The sequence below is a fragment of the Manis javanica genome, chromosome 2 (genome assembly GCF_040802235.1).
Source record: "Manis javanica isolate MJ-LG chromosome 2, MJ_LKY, whole genome shotgun sequence".
In the NCBI taxonomy this organism is placed as follows: Eukaryota; Metazoa; Chordata; class Mammalia; order Pholidota; family Manidae; genus Manis; species Manis javanica.
In genome coordinates this window covers 155,564,164-155,583,870 of record NC_133157.1, presented here as the reverse complement: position 1 = coordinate 155,583,870, position 19,707 = coordinate 155,564,164, and the positions used below count along the sequence as shown (strand labels likewise).

At 38.9% G+C, this 19,707-nt stretch overlaps 1 protein-coding gene across 3 annotated transcripts in view; it reads left to right on the top strand.

Annotated features, from left to right (window-relative positions):
• Positions 1–5,193: 5,193 nt before the first annotated feature.
• ARFGEF1 (ARF guanine nucleotide exchange factor 1) overlaps positions 5,194–19,707 on the top strand; it is a 139,710-nt gene continuing 125,196 nt past the window's right edge. For all 3 annotated transcript variants that reach the window (XR_012128223.1, XM_036998175.2, XM_073229611.1), the window contains exon 1: positions 5,194–5,362. Coding sequence is in view for 2 of the 3 variants with exons in the window: in XM_036998175.2 (XP_036854070.1) it covers positions 5,239–5,362 (124 nt within the window). In the remaining variant the exon portion in view is untranslated. The remainder of the gene's footprint in view (positions 5,363–19,707) is intronic.

The window sequence follows — 19,707 nt, the reverse complement described above, 5'->3', positions numbered from 1 at the left end:
AATACATAATTAGGTGTAAGGTGTGAAGTAGGTGATAGTATAAAAGGATAGAAAAGGGATGGACTGGTGCTGTTGGAAGCAGAAGGAGAAAACTTAATTAAAGGGAAGAATTTCAATGAGACCGAAAGTTGGGGAGGCTTTGGTGAGAGCAAACAAAAGAATGGTGGTGGGTGCTGTGGATTGCTGAAAGATGAATAAAGGCAGGCAGGAGTAGAAAAGCTTGGTGTTTGTATGTGGATATGAGTGTGGAGTAAAAGGAAGAAAGGGGTAGATTTGGAGGTGGAACGAGCAGGATCTTGAGGGCCTACATGTGTATTTTGGGAAGGAGGAGTGGGCAGGGAAAGTTATAAGAAATGGTGATTTAGAGAGACACCATAGCTCAGTTGTTTAAGGAGTATGGACTCTGGAGCCCAACTTTCCAAATTGTCATCCTGGTTCCATTACTTATTAATTGTATGACTGGGCAAATTATCTCAATTCTCTGTTTCAGTTTCTCTACCTATAAATCAGAGATAATAATGGAAACATCCTCATTTGGGTTTTTGTGTCTGGCTTATAATAAGCTCTATGTAAATGTTAATTACTATCACCATTACTATTGAGAAATTACTTGGAAAGTCAGGGAAGAGTCAGATTATGGAATGTTTTGAAAGCTAATAGGATTTAGAGATTGTGTGAAAGTCAGTTTTTTTAGACAAGTGAAGATGACGCTATTCTTGAGGTTAACTAATATTGGCTTTTAACGTCAATCAGATATACTCAGCTTTAATTAACTTCCACTCAGATTTTAATTTTCATGTTACACTGAACTGCTATCTATATTTAAAAGGATGATGAAAAAGCACACCAAGGAAGACCATAAAACCCAAGTAAAAGTCTTTTTTTGTTTGATATTACTTAACTCTTTGTAACCAAAGTGTGAATGTTATCCAAAGAGAAGAATCAAGTCAGCTAACATGTAGCAAAGTTATAGATGAAAGGGAAAATGATGAGGTATAAGTGATAAGAAGGTGATATAGCAGTCTGAGAGGCAAAAATGGACTTAGGAAAGCAATCATGTATAACAGATAATATTTTCTGTAGATTAGAAAAATGAGCCCCTTCCCCTGGGCAGATGCTGGGGCAGGATGTCAGTTCCATTCGAGATGTTTGTACAGGGCATGATCTCCAAATCTTTGCATGGTGGTCCTGGACCCCAGACCAAGCCATGCTGTACTGCCTCAGTCACCTCCTCACTATTCCGCCCACATCCACTCTTGTCCTCTTCCAATGCATTTTCCACACAATACGTTTAAATCACCATTTTGATCACTTCATTCTCCTCTTAATCCTTCAATAGATTTTTCTCCCCCAGTAGTATATAAATTTTTTTATTGAAATATATTTGATGTACAATATAGTATTCATTTCAGATGTACAACATAGTGATTCAACAGTTATATGTATTACAAAATGCTCACCATGGTAAGTGTAGTTGCCATCTGTCATCATACAAAGTCATTACAATATTTACTAACTATATTCTCTATACTTTTCATCCCCATGACTTATTATTATTTTATAATTGGAAATTTGTACATCTTTATCCCCTTCACCTATTTTGCTCATTCCCCCCATGCTCCACCCCATTGGCAACCACCAGTTTGTTCTCTGTATGTGTAAGTCTATTTCTAGGCATTTTTGTTTTATTTTTTAGATTCCACAAAAAAGTGAAATCATATGGTATTTGCTTTCTCTTCCTGACTTACTTCATTTGGCTTAATATCTCTAGGTCTATGCATGTTGCTCCAAATGGCAAGGCATCATTCTTTTTTATGGCTAATATTTCATAATATGTATATACCAAATCTTCTTTATCTATTTGTCTATGAATGGACACTTATGTTGCTTCAATATCTTGGGTATTGTAAGTAATGCTGCAATAAACATAGGGGTGCATATATCTTTACAAATTAGCATTTTTGTTTTCTTTGGGTAAATATCCAGAAGTGGGATTACTGGGTTGTATGGTATTTCTGTTCTCAATTCTTTGAGGAAACTGCATGCTGTTTCCATAGTGGCTGCACCAATTTACCTTCCCACTAACAGTGCATGAGGGTTCCCTTTTCTCCACATCCTTGCCAACACTTATTTCTTGTCTTGTTATTATTAGCCATTCTGACTGGTGTGAGGTGATATTTCATTGTGGTTTTGATTTGCATTTCCCTGATGATTAGCAATGTGGAGCATCTTTTCATATGCCTGTTGGCCATCTGTATGTCTTCTTTGGAAAAATGTTCAGGTCCTCTGCCCATTTTTTAATTGGATTATTTGTTTCTTTGATGTTGAGTTGTAGGAGTGCTTTATATATTTTGGATATTAACCCTTTTTTCATATATATGATTTGCAAATATCTTCTCCCATTCAGGAGGTTGCCTTTTTGTTTTATTGATGATTTCTTACTCTGTGCAAAAGCTGTTTAATTAACTTCTTTTCCTACTTAACTATTTAATAAATTTATATTGCTATTGGGATGAAATCCTAAACCTTCAACATGACAGACAAGGTTGTGAATATTTCCTAGTTCCCTCTTTATCCTTACTGGCACCATTTCCCTTTGATAACTTCCAGCCACCTGCCTTGTTTTGGTTCTTGAAACTTGCCAAGCTTCCTCCTACTCCAAAAGACTGCTTGGACTTAGTTTTCTTCCCTAATTTCTACTCTTCCTTCAGGTCTCAATTTAAATGTTACTTCAGGGAAGTCATTCCTGAATACAAAATCTAAAGTAGATCTCCTCATAGCACTCTAATATCTTCTTTAATCATACTTAACACAGTTGTAATTTTATATTAATTAGTGATTTACTTGTTCAATATCCTTTTTCCTACTATATACTGTAAGCTCCACAAGGGGAATGGTCATGCCTGACTCAGCCCAGTATATTTTATTCATCCAAGTGCCCTCTATGTCAATGACTATACTATCTAGCTTAGAAGTGAATGGAGAGTTGAGGTCCTTGCTCTTGAGGGAAACAGATAACCAATCAGTAAACAAGACAAGATCATTACAGATCGTGGTATGTTCTATGCAGTAGACTCTGAGCTCTTTAATTGCAGAGATCTCTGTGTTATTCATTAATGAATGTCAAATGTATTGCTGAGAACAGTGGTAGCTGCTGAACATAACTGAAGAGTTTACTTTGCTCATGCAGAGTCTAAAGCAAATATTCTTGATGAGTGGATGGCTCTCTTCTAAGTGGTAATTCAGGGTCCCTGCCTAGTTCTAACTTGTGACTCTGCCCTCTTAAGCCTGTGGCCATAGAAGGGGAAAGACTATGGAAGATTGTTTACCGAAATTTTTCTTTTTTAATAGGCTAAATGTGAATGGCTACACCTAACTGCAGGGGAGCCTGGGGAACATAACATATCTCTATTCTGTGAAGAAGAGTAAATAGATTTGGTGATCTAGCACTTTCAACAGTGCCTGGCACAACACTGGCATTATGAAGAAACAAAGATAAATTAGAAATAGAGCTTTTTCTAAAAATATTTTAATATATGAGAGTGTACATAGAAATCAATATTGGTTCATCTAGTATATTGAATCTCTAGCTGCCAGGAATCTAGAAATAGTCTTTAAAATGAAATTAATGAATTTATGAATTTGTTTCTCAGGACAACAAAGTCTCAAAATAATCTACTTGTCCACTTTACTTTAGGGTCACCTTCAAGGTTTCCATTTTTATTTTCCATGTTTTTTTTTTAGCCTGTCCAAAATCTTGTCAGTTCACAACCTCTTGTTCTTGGATTTGGATGGTTGCATCAGGACAAGTCCCTAGTTCAGGCAACTGAAAGTATCAGAACAGTGAAAAGACATAATAGTCTAACAATTTGGGACACAGTGTTGATAGAGTGACTTAGCTTGGAACTTGGAAACGTGCTCCTAGTCCACCATGTAAATTCTTTGCAAATATCATATGGTATTCTTTATAATCTGCTCTGAATTGAATACTGCAGAAATATTATTCTTTGGTACCAGAGCAGACCCATGGTTATATGTGTGTGTGTGGTAACTGTTTATACTTACAGCTTTTCCATTCGGAACCTGGTTTCCTGTCCTGAACCAAATTTTATTATTAAAGGCACATAAACAGAGCAAGAAGGGACCCCATCAATCAGAAGCATTCACTTTTTGCTTAATTTTAGACTCAGATTAGAAAGGATCAGAAATATAGAGTTTACCAGTTTATTCTAGAGATGAAAAAGTGAAACATTCCTGAATCCTTGTCAAATGGTTTTTGTTTGCTCCTCCCAAGACCGTCGGAGTGCACAGTCCTGGGTAACAGTTCGTGCATCTGCAAACGAAAGTCAAGTCGAGTGGGGCAGGTGCAAACAACCGTGCAACTGAGAATGGGCGATGAGGATGTTTCCAAAACATCTGGAGTGGAAAGGGCTGCACTCCCACTAATAGGGAAAGTCGGAGAAGTGGATGCAGGGTAACTGGGAGTCCTGTTCAGCCAGCGGGAACATGGGTACCGGGGGTTCTTCTGTCCCGAGGCGAAGACGGTTGGAGGAGCTCGAAGCGCCCGCCACGCCCCTAGCCGCTCTGCAGGCGAACGCGGGAGGCGGCGAGGCCCCGCCGGGCCACCGTAGCGCTGCGGCTCGGGCGCTCCTCCGGCGCCGCCCTCCGCCCCTTACCTCCCGGCGCCGCGGCAGCTCTGGGCAGGGAGCGCCGCTGCCGCGGCCTCCGCCGCCGCTTCCTTCTCTGCAGCCGTTCGGTCCCTGCGTGACGCGTCGTTTCCTCCCAACATGGCGGCCGGGGCAGGTCGGCGGTGGTGGAGGCTGGTCCGCGGTCACGGCGCGTGCTAATCCCCACAGTAGCCAGGGCAGCCCTGCCCTCGCCGGGCCTCTGAGACGCCGCTGCCTCCTCGTCCCTCTACCCGCGGCCGACGGCCGCCCCCGGCCGGAGAGACGAGTGAGGTGGGGTGGCCGGGAAGCGACCCTCGCGGCCAGGAGAAGCGGCGGTCCGACGGGCGCGGCCCTCCAGGGACGGCCTCTCGCGGGGCGTAGATCTCGGCGTACCTCGCCCGCACCGCGGCTGGTCCTGCCCGCCCCTTCCTGATCCTGCCGTTGCCCTCCACGCCTCCTCCCCCCGACTCCCACCCGCTCTCCTTTCTCCCATCTATTCCTTCCCTACCTCCGCCCCTCCAGCCTCTGGGAGCCGCGGGTCGGAAGAGCCGCTGCCTCCTTCTCTGCGTCCATGTATGAGGGGAAGAAGACGAAGAACATGTTCCTGACCCGGGCCCTGGAGAAGATTTTGGCCGATAAGGAAGTGAAGAAGGCGCATCACTCCCAGCTGCGCAAAGCGTGCGAAGTGGCGCTAGGTGAGCGGGGAGGAGGCCGGGGCTGGGGGTGGGTGCGGGCGGGGCGCGGCGGCCAGTGCAGGAGGTGGGGCGCGTGGGGGCTTACCTTCGGCCGGCGCTGCTCACCTCCGGGAGGCGTTTCCCGTAACTGGACCGGGGGGAGGAGGAAAGGCACTTTAGCTGGTCTCGGGGACCGCGGCAGGGCTTACAGTCGACTGAGAGAATGAGTAGATTTTGTTGGTGGACCGTGCGGTGCGGACAGGATATCACCCTTTGTGATGAAGCAGATGAGCTGTTGTTTATTAGTTTGGAAATGGACGTGGAGCTGATTTGTCAAGATTGGGCGAAGGAAGGCTTCTGTATTGTAATTTCAGTAACTTTGTCTTTTGGCGTGGTACTTTGGGAAGATTGGCTGAAGTTGTTCCCTTGTTGACAGTCCTGAGAAGGGGTTTACGAGAGGTGCAGCCCCTTATGACATCTCTCCACCTCCGCCACAAGACAAACATAATGTAACATCTGACTGGGCTGACCTGGAAGAACAAGACCAGAGGTTAAGGGGTGGCGGTAGCGATATAAAAGCTGGGAAGGAAAAGATCATTAGGTAGACTGGCTTATTGACAAGGAAGGGAGGGTATAAAAGGAGTAAAACGAGAAAGACAATGACACCCACCAGCCGCATGTCTGGACAGTGGCAGCTGCTCTCAAGCTTGAGTTGTGATTGAATAGTTCAGACGGAAAAGATCTAGGGTAATGAAGCCCATAGCAGGGTATAATCCAAACAATACCCGTGGCGTGGACCTGCCGCCGAAGAATTGTTAAGGGAGAACACTGATAGGTCTGTTGCATCCATCAAAGATGAAATCGTTTAAGGAGAGACCAGGAAATTCCGCACAAAGATGAATTCCTAATGCTTACATTCGTTTTATAGCACTGGAAATTTTAGTCTAAATTAAATTGACAAGAAAATGAAGCTTGTTAAATGGGCTTTGGGGAAAAGTGTTTGTGAGGGGGTAAAAAAATCCAGAATAATTTAAATGTATGGTAAAGGGCCAAGACAGCTTGAAAGCAACTTTGCTTTTTAATTATTAAAAAAGTGAAAGACCACTTTTTAACTTACTATGGTAAGCTATACCTCTTATTTGTCTTTTTTTTTGGATCCTTTAAAATGAAGATAGGAAAAACATTACGGATGAAATTGCGTTGAAAAGTTTTGCATCTGTAGTATATGGGCTTAAGTTTAGTTTTTTAGCCCTTCGTTGATTAGAAGTTCACTTTTTGTTATTTTTGTGGCTAGTGAAATACTGTTCCAGGTCTGTGAAAAGACATTGTACAGTGGTAAAAATTGAATTTACATCTGGGTTCTAAAAGCAATAATTATTAAATTGGTGTGGGATGAGAGATAGAGTGATTTTTTTAGAATTCTTGAATTGTTATGTGTAGATTCATGAATAACTTGCAGGTGAAAGAACTTGAGATTCAACAGAAGTTTTAGCTTTTGAGACCATGTTAAAATATATTTTTAATATATTTTAATTATAATTTATATACTAAATTAAAAGTATTAGACTGAAGGAATGAAGGGTGTTGTGTATATTTATTTTTCCTTTCCAAAATGCTAATATGAGTAAATGTATTTTAATGGAGAGCTCACTGGAAGGAGAATCTGGGAACCTGGGCTTAAAGCCCAGTTCTCTCACATTGGGGTATAGTCAGGTACTTGGGTCTCAGTTTCCTTCTTTTAGAATTACAGTATTGAACTTAATGATGGTACGGTTTCATCCCTCTAATGTGCTATAAATGTGGACACAGTGTTTTGTTGTGCATTGAGCATTCCTGCCAGTCTTGATTGGCATCTTTAGAGAGTTTATAGCTTATAGTCCTTGCCATTTCTAGACAGAGGAACTACTTATAGTGTGTGTATGCCAGCTTTGACAGGATTAGATTTTGCCCATTTTTACTTTTTTGCCCCTTCCATAGTTAACAGACTTACTATGACAAATGTGACTATCCAAGGCAGGATACTTTATGTACTTGAGATGTGTAAGGTGTTTTTTTCCCACATTTTGTAAAAGTTACATATAGCTTCCTACAAAATCTTATTGAATAATATCACAACAGAATCTCATTGAGCAACATCACAGCAGTTAATCCCTGGTGAATTTTGTTTCTTCCCTTCCAGTCATTCCTCTACATTATCGTCCAGCATAAATTGATAGGGATAACCCAGTTTATCTTTGCAGAAGGTGTAATGGCTTGCAGTAAGATGGTATCCCCAAATATGTATTGTCCCTGGAAACTATTACAGACCTTCCCTTTCCTCTTCAAGACCTGGGCCAGGTTCATCTTGATCTCTTGATAATCTGTATGCTCACCAAGCAGGATGGGATATTTAACTGGGGTGGCCTGGTTTGGCCAGCACTGATTTACAGGTTGTGAGTGGGTAGATAGAGAGGTGGGTGTTGTTATAACCCTTATGCTTTCTAAATGACTTCTAAATATACCTGCCTGCATACCTTCCCCTATATTTATTGAACACCTACCTTGGAGCTGAAGGGTGATGGACAGTAAACAAGAAAATGTATACTATGTCAGACTTTTTAATCTTTTTGTGTTTTGAAAGCATTTTATTGGTTATGTGGATAGATTTCAGAGCTCTGGTATTCAAAATTAATTCAGTTACCTTTAACGTAATGGCCAATCATAAATAGGTTTTCTGTAAATAATACTCATGAAATTACAGTTCATCACAGTCTTAAGAAAAATATTATTTTGTTAAAGTACAGCTTTTAGGAAACCTTACTTAGATTAAGGAGATTTTATTTAATAAAGTCCATTCTCAAAGGCACTACCTAAAAAACTTTTATTTTCACAAAAAGAAATACTTTCACAGAAAGAACGAGAACTTTAAAGGATATGCATATTTAAAACTTGTATCAAATTATCTTACATTTCAGACTTTATTTTGAAGTAAAGAATGATTTAAAAAAAAAGAAAGTCCCTCACATCTACCTTGTTAAAGTCCAATGTGAAGGCCATGGTCCCAGAATTGCTCCAGGTTGCCCTCTCTTGGTACTTGCCCCATTATAGCTCTGCAGTGAACAGTGAACTCTGAGAATGAGGGCTTCTAGGCTGTAGCTTAGCTTGATCCATTCCTGCTCTCTAGAATCCTGAATTAAAAATAGTCTGGCCATCTGCTGGCAGATGAAACAACAGCCAAGCTATTTTTAGTTTCAAAGAATTTAGGATTGTTGCAGGATTGGGTTTGAAGGTAGCATTGTTTGTCTCATGGGGAGTTGCAGTTGGGCTGTATTCCAATCAGGCCTCTAGTTTCAGGAGTTTCTTTGATGTTAGGACTATGAGTTGTTCAGCTTCTGCTTCTAATGAAGATATTCTTCAAATATTAGGATGAAAGAGTTCAAGGTTGGGAGCTGGCAGTAATAAAGAATAGGAGTGAAAGGGGAGACTAGAAGAAGGTTTTAGAGGCAAGGGAGGCATACAGGGGCTGCAGTAGGAGTGGGTTCCCTATGGAGATATGAGAGAATGGTAGAGAAAAAGAGGAATTGTTAGAGAAGTAATTTTTGCATTAGATAAGGTATGAATTTGTGGTGTTCATAATATTCTAAAGTGATCCTACTGACTTAGTTTTCTTATGTAAGAGTCTGCTACCTATAATTATAGTCTTCTGCCAAAAATGTAAATATAATATCTAGGCTAAAAATTTGCAGAACTTGCATCCTTGTTTCCCTACAATCCTTCATTTATTTTGGTTGGTAGTGTTAGAAAAAAGGGATTATGGATGGAAAGGAAATTGCTTACGTGTTTTTGGTCCCTGTTTTATGCTACTTTTGGTAGTTCTATTAATTTTTGTCACTTTTCACTGTTTATGAAAAATGACTCACACCCAAATAATACCCTGTAGACAGTGAACATTTTAATTACAATTTAAATCTATTAGCAAGTCTCCTTTTAAACCTTCCCTGCTATCTAAAAAGTGTTTTCAGTAAGCCAAGCTTCCAGAATTTTGAGATAGCTAGGAAAAAACTGTAATGAATGAAAAGATCGAAAGATTCTGTTGTTTGATTTGGAAAAAAATTAAGTTTGAGTTACAGTGTATATTCTTTACATAGTGGAGATTTATAATGCACATTAACATAGTTAAGATTATGAAATGCCCTCTAAGAAAAGACATATTCCAGATTTTGCTTATTTATTGAAGTTTTTCCTGAATTTATTCAACTCTTTTCAGTGTTTGTTAACACTGTTAACACTCCTTGGAAACATTGTTCCTGCAGAATTTACTTTAGGACACTGTTCAAGGGACAGAAAGGCATAGTAGATACAGGTGCCCTAACTGCTGATGAGACCTTTCTCCAGAGAAGAGTCATGTTCTTAGTGAAAGCAGGAGTCCTGTAGACCGTGTAAGAATAAAGAGGAAAGGGTGATATCAAGATCAGAGGACTATTTGTATACTCTTTCTTTCCCATTCCGTCTAATGGCAGGCAACTGGTTGTCTCTGCTGATAATCTTCAACTTGGAGAAAAACTTGTTGGTAATTGTTTTTTTCAAGGCAGAATAAAAATATGTTGTGAATGGGAAATAATTTAGTAAAATATTTGTTATAATATTTCTCACAAAATGGAGGAGCAATTATATGAGAAGGGAAAAATACCTGAAAAAAGTTCTTGCCATTCAAAATTAGGTATATTCTTCATTCAGGTATTTGTTGAACTAGTGTGTGCCAGGTACTGCTCCAGTGCTGGGCATACAGACAACAGTGAACAAAACAGGCTTTCATGGAACTTAGTTTCTAGTGCATTGAGACTGAAGTGAAAAACAAACATATTTTATGTTGTCAGATTGATCTGAAGAAATAGTTCAGAGAATAACCAGGACTGCAACTTCAGATAGGCTTGTCAGGAAAGGCCTTTCTGTAAGGTGACATTTCAGCAGAGAAATGACAGAAGAGAGAGATTCAGCCTTTCAGATGCCTGGATGAAACGGAAATAGAGAAAAAGTAACACAAATGTGTGCTTTGGTACATTCCAGGAAGAATGGCTGCTTGTGTAGCTTGGGGAGAGCGAGGAGTGATTAGGAGAGGAGGGTGCCTTTGGATTTTATCAGTGATGAAAGTACTGGAGAGTTTTGTACATGGGAATCACATAGCAGATTTACATTTGAAAAGTCTCACTTTGGCCAGAGGTGATGGTGATTTAGACTAGGCTAGGTTGGTGTTGGTGTAAGGACTGAGAATTGGTAGCATTTAGAACATATTTTAAAGGATTTGCTAATGGGTTGGTTGTGTGACAACAATCTTGTAGTCAGAGCCAAAGGGTTGTTAGAGAGAGCATTCACCATGATGGAGAACATCAGGAGAGAAACATTTGGGAAATATGTTTATATAGTAAAACATTTTCATCCAGCCCTTTATATGCATTTTAGATTTTTTGATGATAGAATTTTCTCATGATATTATAGGATATTTTCTGTTGAGAAAAGGACACAATGTAAATTATAGGATATTTTCTAATAAGAATGTACAAGATGCTTTCAAAGTTTGAGGGTTTTTTTTCAGTGAGGTTTTTTCCTGAGAGAACAAGACTTTCGCATAATTTTAATTGCAATAAAAAATTGATCTGGTCCCTTTCTAGGATAGGATCTTTGCAGATGCAAATTAGGTAAGTATTCCAAGATGTAATCCAATGACTGGTGTCCTTTATAAAGAGAGAAAGGGACACAGACACACCTAGAAGGCCATGTGGAGATGGAGGCAGAGATTAGAGTTATGCTACCACAAATAAACCAATTAATATCAGGAGTTACCAGGAGCTAGGAAGAGGCAAGGAAGGGTTCTTGCCTGGCACCTTCAAAGATAGTATGGTCCTGCTGACTCCTTGAATTCAGACTTCTGGCCTCCAGAACTGTGAGAGCAAATTTCTGTTGCTTAATTAAAGCCACCATTGTGTGGTAGTTTGTTAAGGCAGCCCTAGGAAACTAATAAAAGTTTCCTTTATTCCAACTTTGGAGACCCACTTTGATTTATTTGAGCTTCCATTTATGGAGTATGCTAATTATATGTTTAAATAATCAAATACTGTCTTCATCTGGTCTCCTGTTTCATAAATATAGAGAGCAGTTATTCTGAGGCTTTAGTCTATGAGTCTTTTGAGAAACGTCTTAAGAGTCCTGAGCCCATGTATTTAAGTTTTGTGCTCCACTTTTTATATTTTTGTTTTGCTTATATTTAGACTTGATATAATTTCATTAGTCTATATAGCCTGTTATTTTCTCATTCAATAAAGGTTGTGAAAAACAATCTTTAAATCATAATATTACCTCTGGCAGTGTCTTTAGAAAACTTGAAGTGGGACAGTTTTTTTCTCTCAGCTTCAAATTTGAAAAGGTGGGACTTCACTTACTCTGATGTTTAATAACCCTCATCTATCCAGAATTTTTCTAAAAAAAATGACATAATCAATAAAAATATAAGCAGACAAAAGAGATACCATGAAGCCCAAGCCCTTTATTTAGAAGAGAGTCCTTATGCCTTTACTCAGTCTGTTTACTTTTAACTATACATAAGTCCAATAAATTTTGTAGTTTTTTTTATATAAACAAATTGTTTACTTCAATTTATTTTCAAAAATAAAACTGAGAAAAATATTATCCATGACACTATACGGAGATAACCATTATTAACTGTATAAAAAACAACCTTATTGAGCTATAGTAATTTATATACTATAAAATCTGCCTGTTTTAAATGTAGTGATTTTTATTAAATTCATTGAGTTGTATAGCCATAATGATAATCTAGTTTTAGAACTTTACCATCACCCCAGTAGTAAGATTACCTAGTATCCATTCACAGTTATTCCCTGTTGCCACTCCCAGATCCAGTTATCCACTAATCTGCTTTCTGTGTCTAGATTTGCCTTTTCTGGGCATTTTGCATAAATCTAATCATACACTCTTATGTCTGGCTTCATTCCTTCAGCATAATGTTTTTGAGGTTCATTCAGGTTGTGGCATGTATCAATTTTTCATTTATTTTTCTTTCTGAATAGTATTCCATATGTGGATTTATTTTGCTTTTCTGTTCACCAGTTTGTGGACGTTTGAGCTGAATGAATAATGCTCTGAATATTTGGGTATAATTCTATATGCGGACCTAAATTTTGCTTTCTCATGGATAGTTTACCTTGGAGTGGAATTGCTGGGTCATATGATACATTTATGTTTAACTTTCTAAGCAACTAAGTTGTTTTCCAAAGTGGCTGTACCTTTGTACATTCTGACTAGCAATATATGAGGGTTTCTCATACACCCTTGCCAGCTAACATTTGCTACTGTCTTTTTTATCTTAGCCATCTTAGTTGATAGGAAGCTATTTCAGTGAAACACTTAACTTCTTGATGTATTTTTTCAGAAAATTCTATACACACACACACATATACACACATACAAAAGCAGATATATTTTCCAAATAAGTGAACTATCTGATTTCTAAGGCAAAAATAGGAAAAGAAATAGCTAACATTTATTGAATGTTTACTGTATGCCAAGTTCTGTGCCAGTTATATACTTTATTGGCTTTATGTCAGTCCTCAAAATAACCCTATGGGCTTAAGTGCTATTATTAACAGCATTTTGCAAATGAGGAAACTTGAAGTTTAGAAATTGTATTTGGTAGAGTTGGACCATGAGCACCCTTTGAATTAATGTGGCCATTCTGAGCTCACCCTTAACCACAAAACTGTTTATAAGTAACAAGGTGTACAAAAAGTGAAAGACTGGCCTCCATAGAAAGAATAGTACTGTTAGGAACAGAGAAAGGGCAAAATACATAAAATACAAAGAAATAACCAACTCACAGCAATACGGAAAAATAGTGTTCTTTACATTTCAGTGAATCTCCAGGGTAATTTATGTACTGTGTGTTCCTAATGGCATCTCTGAGTCCATCATGTACAAGACCATTTTATTCTGTGTTCTGCTAAGGTCAGGCAGATCCATATGTCTTTGCTTATCTTCCTGAGATTTTTTTTTTTTTTGTTGTTGTTGTTGTTTAAGCCACACAGTTTGTGGTATTTTTTTTTTTTTTTTGAGAGGGCATCTCTCATATTTATTGATCAAATGGTTGTTAACAACAATAAAATTCAGTATAGGGGGGGTCAATGCTCAATGTACAATCATTAATCCGTCTCAAGCCTAATTCTCATCAGTCTCCAATCTTCTGAAGCATAATGAACAAGTTCTTACATGGTGAACGAATTCTTACATAGTGAATAAGTTCTTACATGGTGAACAGTACAAGGGCAGTCATCAAGAAACTTTCGGTTTTGATCACGCATTATGACCTATAAACAATTAGGTCAAATATGAATATTCGTTTGATTTTTGTAATTGATTTATATGTTGGTCCCACATTTCTCCCTTTATTATTATTATTATTTTTATTTTTAATAGAATGCTGAAGTGGTAGGTAGATGCAAGATAAAGGTAGAAAACATAGTTTAGTGCTGTAAGAGGGCAAATGTAGATGATCAGGTGTGTGCCTATGGACTAAGTATTAATCCAAGCTAGACAAGGGCAGCAAAACATCCACGGATGCAGAAGATTTCTCTCAAAGCAGGGGGGGTGAGGTTCTGAGCCTCACCTCTGTTGATCCCCAAATTCTCACCTGATGGCCCCCCTGCGGCTGTGCCTGTCTTAGGTTGTTCCTCCCTTGAGGAATCTTACCCGTCTCTGGCTAACCAGTCATCTTCCGGAGCCATACAGAGAAATGTAAAGTTGGTAAGTGAGAGAGAGGCCATATTGTTTGAAAAGGTTAGCTTTTTACTTCTTTGCAGATTTATGCCCTGTGGCTTCTATGCCCAGCACTTGTCTCGAGGGATCTTTACCACCTGGAGGAATTATGATACTCGGTAAATTCGATGTGAGGCACGAATTCTATTTAAGGGTTGTAATTAGGAAGGAAGAAGAAAAGCTATAGAGGTAGCATATGGAAGAAAACATGGGAGGATTGATTATTTCTTTGACATATCTTCTTGTAGAGTACCTTAAGTATGTATAGGTTTTAAATTACTAACTAATTTGCACACACATATTAACATAATAGGAATATGGTGACATAAACAAAGCAAATCTATAATTACCATCCATCTCCAGTGAAGCCAAGAAAACCATTTAGGCACCCTAGGCATTTGTGAAAATTTGTCTATGATATGATGGATATTGTCCAACTGTACTTGAACCGTCTGAGAGAAATCAGACAAATTAAAGCAGCCCATTTCTGGGATCTGTTCACATCCCATATGTTCTTTTAACCGTAGATAGTCTATAGTCATAAGATTTTGGAGTGCTACACCTTGCACCCCTCCCAACTCCTGGTTGAGTTCCAACAGTACAGATCCAGTCAAATTCGTTGTCTTCACTGTATGCACATGCCAGCCTAGACATCTCCCTCCTCATTCCTATGGCAAGTCCAGGAGACGATGGGGTGGACGCAGCCACAACCGCAGCATCGCCCAGATCCCTGTGGAGGCTTTTTGATGATCATCCCCCGGCACAAGTCCTCCAGAGAGTGCTGATGCTGGAAGCTCCTCCTCATATCGTATCTTAGTTCATTTTCTGGGTATCCAAGCTAGGCCTTGATCTTCTGCATAGAAACAAACAGACCCTTTGCCCACACTTTAACATGCCCTCTATACCACTGTGCAGAATTCATTGGAGGTCAGCACACAGTAACTGCTTTTTTTTTTTTTTTTTTTTTATTAAGAGAAAGGAGTATTATCAGAAAAGAGTACCTCCATAGCTGATCATCTGACACCCTTTAAGTGATCAACATTAAGGATATTTAAAGCATGCGTTGATCTTTGATTTACCAATAGTTTTATCCTGTTAAGGAGTAATCCCCCTTTTCTTTCTTTCTTTCTTTTTTTTTTTTTAAATTTTTAATCTACACTTACCTGAAGAATACTATGTTTACTATGCTCTCCCCTATATCAGGTCCCCCCTAACAAACACATTACGGTTACTGTCCATCAGCTTAGCAAAATGTGGTAGAGTCACTACTTGTCCTCTCTGTGTTGTGCAGTCCACCCTCCCCTTTCTCCCTCCCCCCCATGCATGCTAATCTTAATACCCCCCTTCTTCTTCCCCCCCCTTATCCCTCCCTGCCCACCCATCCTCCCCAGTTCCTTTCCCTTTGGTACCTGTTAGTCCATTTTTGGGTTCTGTAATTCTGCTGCTGTTTTGTTCCTTCAGTTTTTCCTTTGTTCCTATACTCCTCAGATGAGTGAAATCATTTGGTATTTCTCTTTCTCCGCTTGGCTTATTTCACTGAGCATAATACTCTCCAGCTCCATCCATGTTGCTGCAAATGGTTGGATTTTTCCACTTCTTATGGCTGAGTAGTATTCCATTGTGTATATGTACCACATCTTTATCCATTCATCTACCGATGGACATTTAGGTTGCTTCCAATTCTTGGCTATTGTAAATAGTGGTGCGATAAACATAGGGGTGCATCTGTCTTTCTCAAACTTGACTGCTGCGTTCTTAGGGTAAATTCCTAGGAGTGGAATTCCTGGGTCAAATGGTAGGTCTGTTTTGAGCATTTTGATGAACCTCCATACTGCTTTCCACAATGGTTGAACTAATTTACATTCCCACCAGCAGTGTAGGAGGGTTCCCCTTTCTCCACAGCCTCGCCAACATTTGTTGTTGTTTGTCTTTTGGACGGCAGCTATCCTTACTGGTGTGAGGTGATACCTCATTGTAGTTTTAATATGCATTTCTCTGATAATTAGCGATGTGGAGCATCTTTTCATGTGTCTGTTGGCCATCTGTATTTCTTTTTTAGAGAACTGTCTGTTCAGTTCCTCTGCCCATTTTTTAATTGGGTTATTTGTTTTTTGTTTGTTGAGGCGTGTGAGCTCTTTATATATTCTGGACGTCAAGCCTTTATCGGATCTGTCATTTTCAAATATATTCTCCCATACTGTAGGGTTTTCCTTTTTGTTCTATTGATGGTGTCTTTCGCTGTACAGAAGCTTTTCAGCTTAATGTAGTCCACTTGCTCATTTTTGCTGTTGTTTTCCTTGCCCGGAGAGATATGTTCACGAAGAGGTCACTCATGTTTATGTCTAAGAGGTTTTTGCCTATGTTTTTTTCCAAGAGTTTAATGGTTTCATGACTTACATTCAGGTCTTTGATCCATTTTGAGTTTACCTTTGTATATGGGATGAGACAATGGTCCAGTTTCATTCTCCTACATGTAGCTGTCCAGTTTTGCCAGCACCATCTGTTGAAGAGACTGTCATTTTGCCATTGTATGTCCATGGCTCCTTTATCAAATATTAATTGACCATATATGTTTGGGTTAATGTCTGGAGTCTCTAATCTGTTCCACTGGTCTGTGGCTCTGTTCTTGTGCCAGTACCAAATTGTCTTGATTACTATGGCTTTGTAGTAGAGCTTGAAGTTGGGGAGTGAGATCCCCCCTACTTTATTCTTTTTTTTCAGGATTGCTTTGGCTATTCGGGGTCTTTGGTGTTTCCATATGAATTTTTGAATTATTTGTTCCAATTCATTGAAGAATGTTGCTGGTAATTTGAGAGGGATTGCATCAAATCTGTATATTGCTTTGGGCAGGATGGCCATTTTGATGATATTAATTCTTCCTAGCCATGAGCATGGGATGAGTTTCCATTTATTAGTGTCCCCTTTAATTTCTCTTAAGACTGACTTGTAGTTTTCAGAGTATAAGTCTTTCACTTCTTTGGTTAGGTTTATTCCTAGGTATTTTATTCTTTTTGATGCAATGGTGAATGGAATTGTTTTCCTGATTTCTCTTTCTATTGATTCATTGTTAGTGTATAGGAAAGCTACAGATTTCTGTGTGTTAATTTTGTATCCTGCAACTTTGCTGTATTCCGATATCAGTTCTAGTAGTTTTGGAGTGGAGTCTTTAGGGTTTTTTATGTACAGTATCATATCATCTGCAAATAGTGACAGTTTAACTTCTTCTTTACCAATCTGGATTCCTTGTATTTCTTTCTTTTGTCTGATTGCCGTGGCTAGGACCTCCAGTACTATGTTAAATAACAGTGGGGAGAGTGGGCATCCCTGTCTGGTTCCTGATCTCAGAGGAAATGCTTTCAGCTTCTCGCTGTTCAGTATAATGCTGGCTGTGGGTTTATCATATATGGCCTTTATTATGTTGAGGTACTTGCCCTCTATTCCCATTTTGCTGAGAGTTTTTATAATGAATGGATGTTGAATTTTGTCAAATGCTTTTTCAGCATCTATGGAGATGATCATGTGGTTTTTGTCTTTCTTTTTGTTGATGTGGTGGATGATGTTGATGGATTTTCGAATGTTGTACCATCCTTGCATTCCTGGGATGAATCCCACTTGCTCATGGTGTATAATCCTTTTGATATACTGTTGAATTCTGTTTGCTAATATTTTATTATTTTTACATCTACATTCATCAGGGATATTGGTCTGTAATTTTCTTTTTTGGTGGGGTCTTTGCCTGGTTTTGGTATTAGGGTGATGTTGGCTTCATAGAATGAGTTTGGGAGTATTCCCTCTTCTATTTTTTGGAACACTTTAAGGAGAATGGGTGTTATGTCTTCTCTGTGTGTCTGATAAAATTCCGAGGTAAATCCATCTGGCCCCGGGGTTTTGTTCTTGGGTAGTTTTTTGATTACCATTTCAATTTCTTTGCTCGTAATTGGTTTGTTTAACTTTTGTGTTTCTTCCTTGGTCAGTCTTAGGAGGTTGTATTTTTCTAGGAAGTTGTCCATTTCTTCTAGGTTTTCCAGCTTGTTGGCATATAGGTTTTCATAGTAGTCTTTAATAATTCTTTGTATTTCTGTGGAGTCTGTCGTGTTTTTTCCATTCTCATTTCTGATTATGTTGATTTGTGTTGATTCTCTTTTTCTCTTAATAAGTTGGGCTAGAGGCTTATCTATTTTGTTTATTTTCTCGAAGAACCAGCTCTTGGTTTCGTTGATTTTTGCTATTGTTTTATTCTTCTCAATTTTGTTTATTTCTTCTCTGATCTTTATTATGTCCCTCCTTCTGCTGACTTTAGGCCTCATTTGTTCTTCTTTTTCCAGTTTTGATAATTGTGATGTTAGACTGTTCATTTGGGATTGTTCTTCCTTCTTCAAGTGTGCCTGGATTGCCATATACTTTCCTCTTAAGACTGCTTTTGCTGCGTCCCACAGAAGTTGGGGCTTAGTGTTGTTGTTGTCATTTGTTTCTATATATTCCCTGATCTCTATTTTGATTTGTTCATTGATCCATTGATTATTTAGTAGCATGTTGTTAAGCCTCCATGTGTTTGTGATTCTTTTTTTTTTCTTTGTAGAATTTATTTCTACTTTTATACCTTTGTGGTCTGAAAAATTGGTTGGTAGAATTTCAGTATTTTGGAGTTTACTGAGGCTCTTTTTGTGAGCTAGTATGTGGTCTATTCTGGAGAATGTTCCATGTGCACTTGAGAAGAATGTATATCCTGTTGCTTTTGGATGTAGAGTTCTATAGATGTCTATTAGGTCCATCTGTTCTAGGGTGTTGTTCAGTGCCTCTGTGTCCTTACTTATTTTCTGCCCGGTGGATCTATCCTTTGGGGTGAGTGGTGTGTTGAAGTCTCCTAAAATGAATGCATTGCAGTCTGTTTCCCTCTTTAGTTCTGTTAGTATTTGCTTCACATATGCCGGTGCTCCTGTGTTGGGTGCATATATATTTAGAATGGTTATATCCTCTTGTTGGACTGAGCCCTTTATCCTTATGTAGTATCCTTCTTTATCTCTTGTTACTTTCTTTGTTTTGAAGTCTATTTTGTCTGATATTAGTACTGCAACCCCTGCTTTCTTCTCACTGTTGTTTGCCTGAAATATGTTTTTCCATCTCTTGACTTTTAGTCTATGCTTGTCTTTGGGTTTAAGGTGAGTTTCTTGTAAGCAGCATATAGATGGGTCTTGCTTTTTTATCCATTCTATTACTCTGTGTCTTTTGATTGGTGCATTCAGTCCATTTACATTTAGGGTGACTATTGAGAGATATGTACTTATTGCCATTGCAGGCTTTAGATTCGTGGTTACCAAAGGTTCAAGGTTAGCTTCTTTAGTATCTTACTGCCTAACTTAGCTCGCTTATTGAGCTGTTATATACACTGTCTGGAGATTCTTTTCTTCTCTCCCTTCTTATTCCTCCTCCTCCATTCTTCATATGTTGGGTGTTTTGTCCTGTGCTCTTTTTAGGAATGCTCCCATCTAGAGCAGTCCCTGTAGGATGCCCTGTAGAGGTGGTTTGTGGGAAGCAAATTCCCTGAGCTTTTGCTCGTCTGG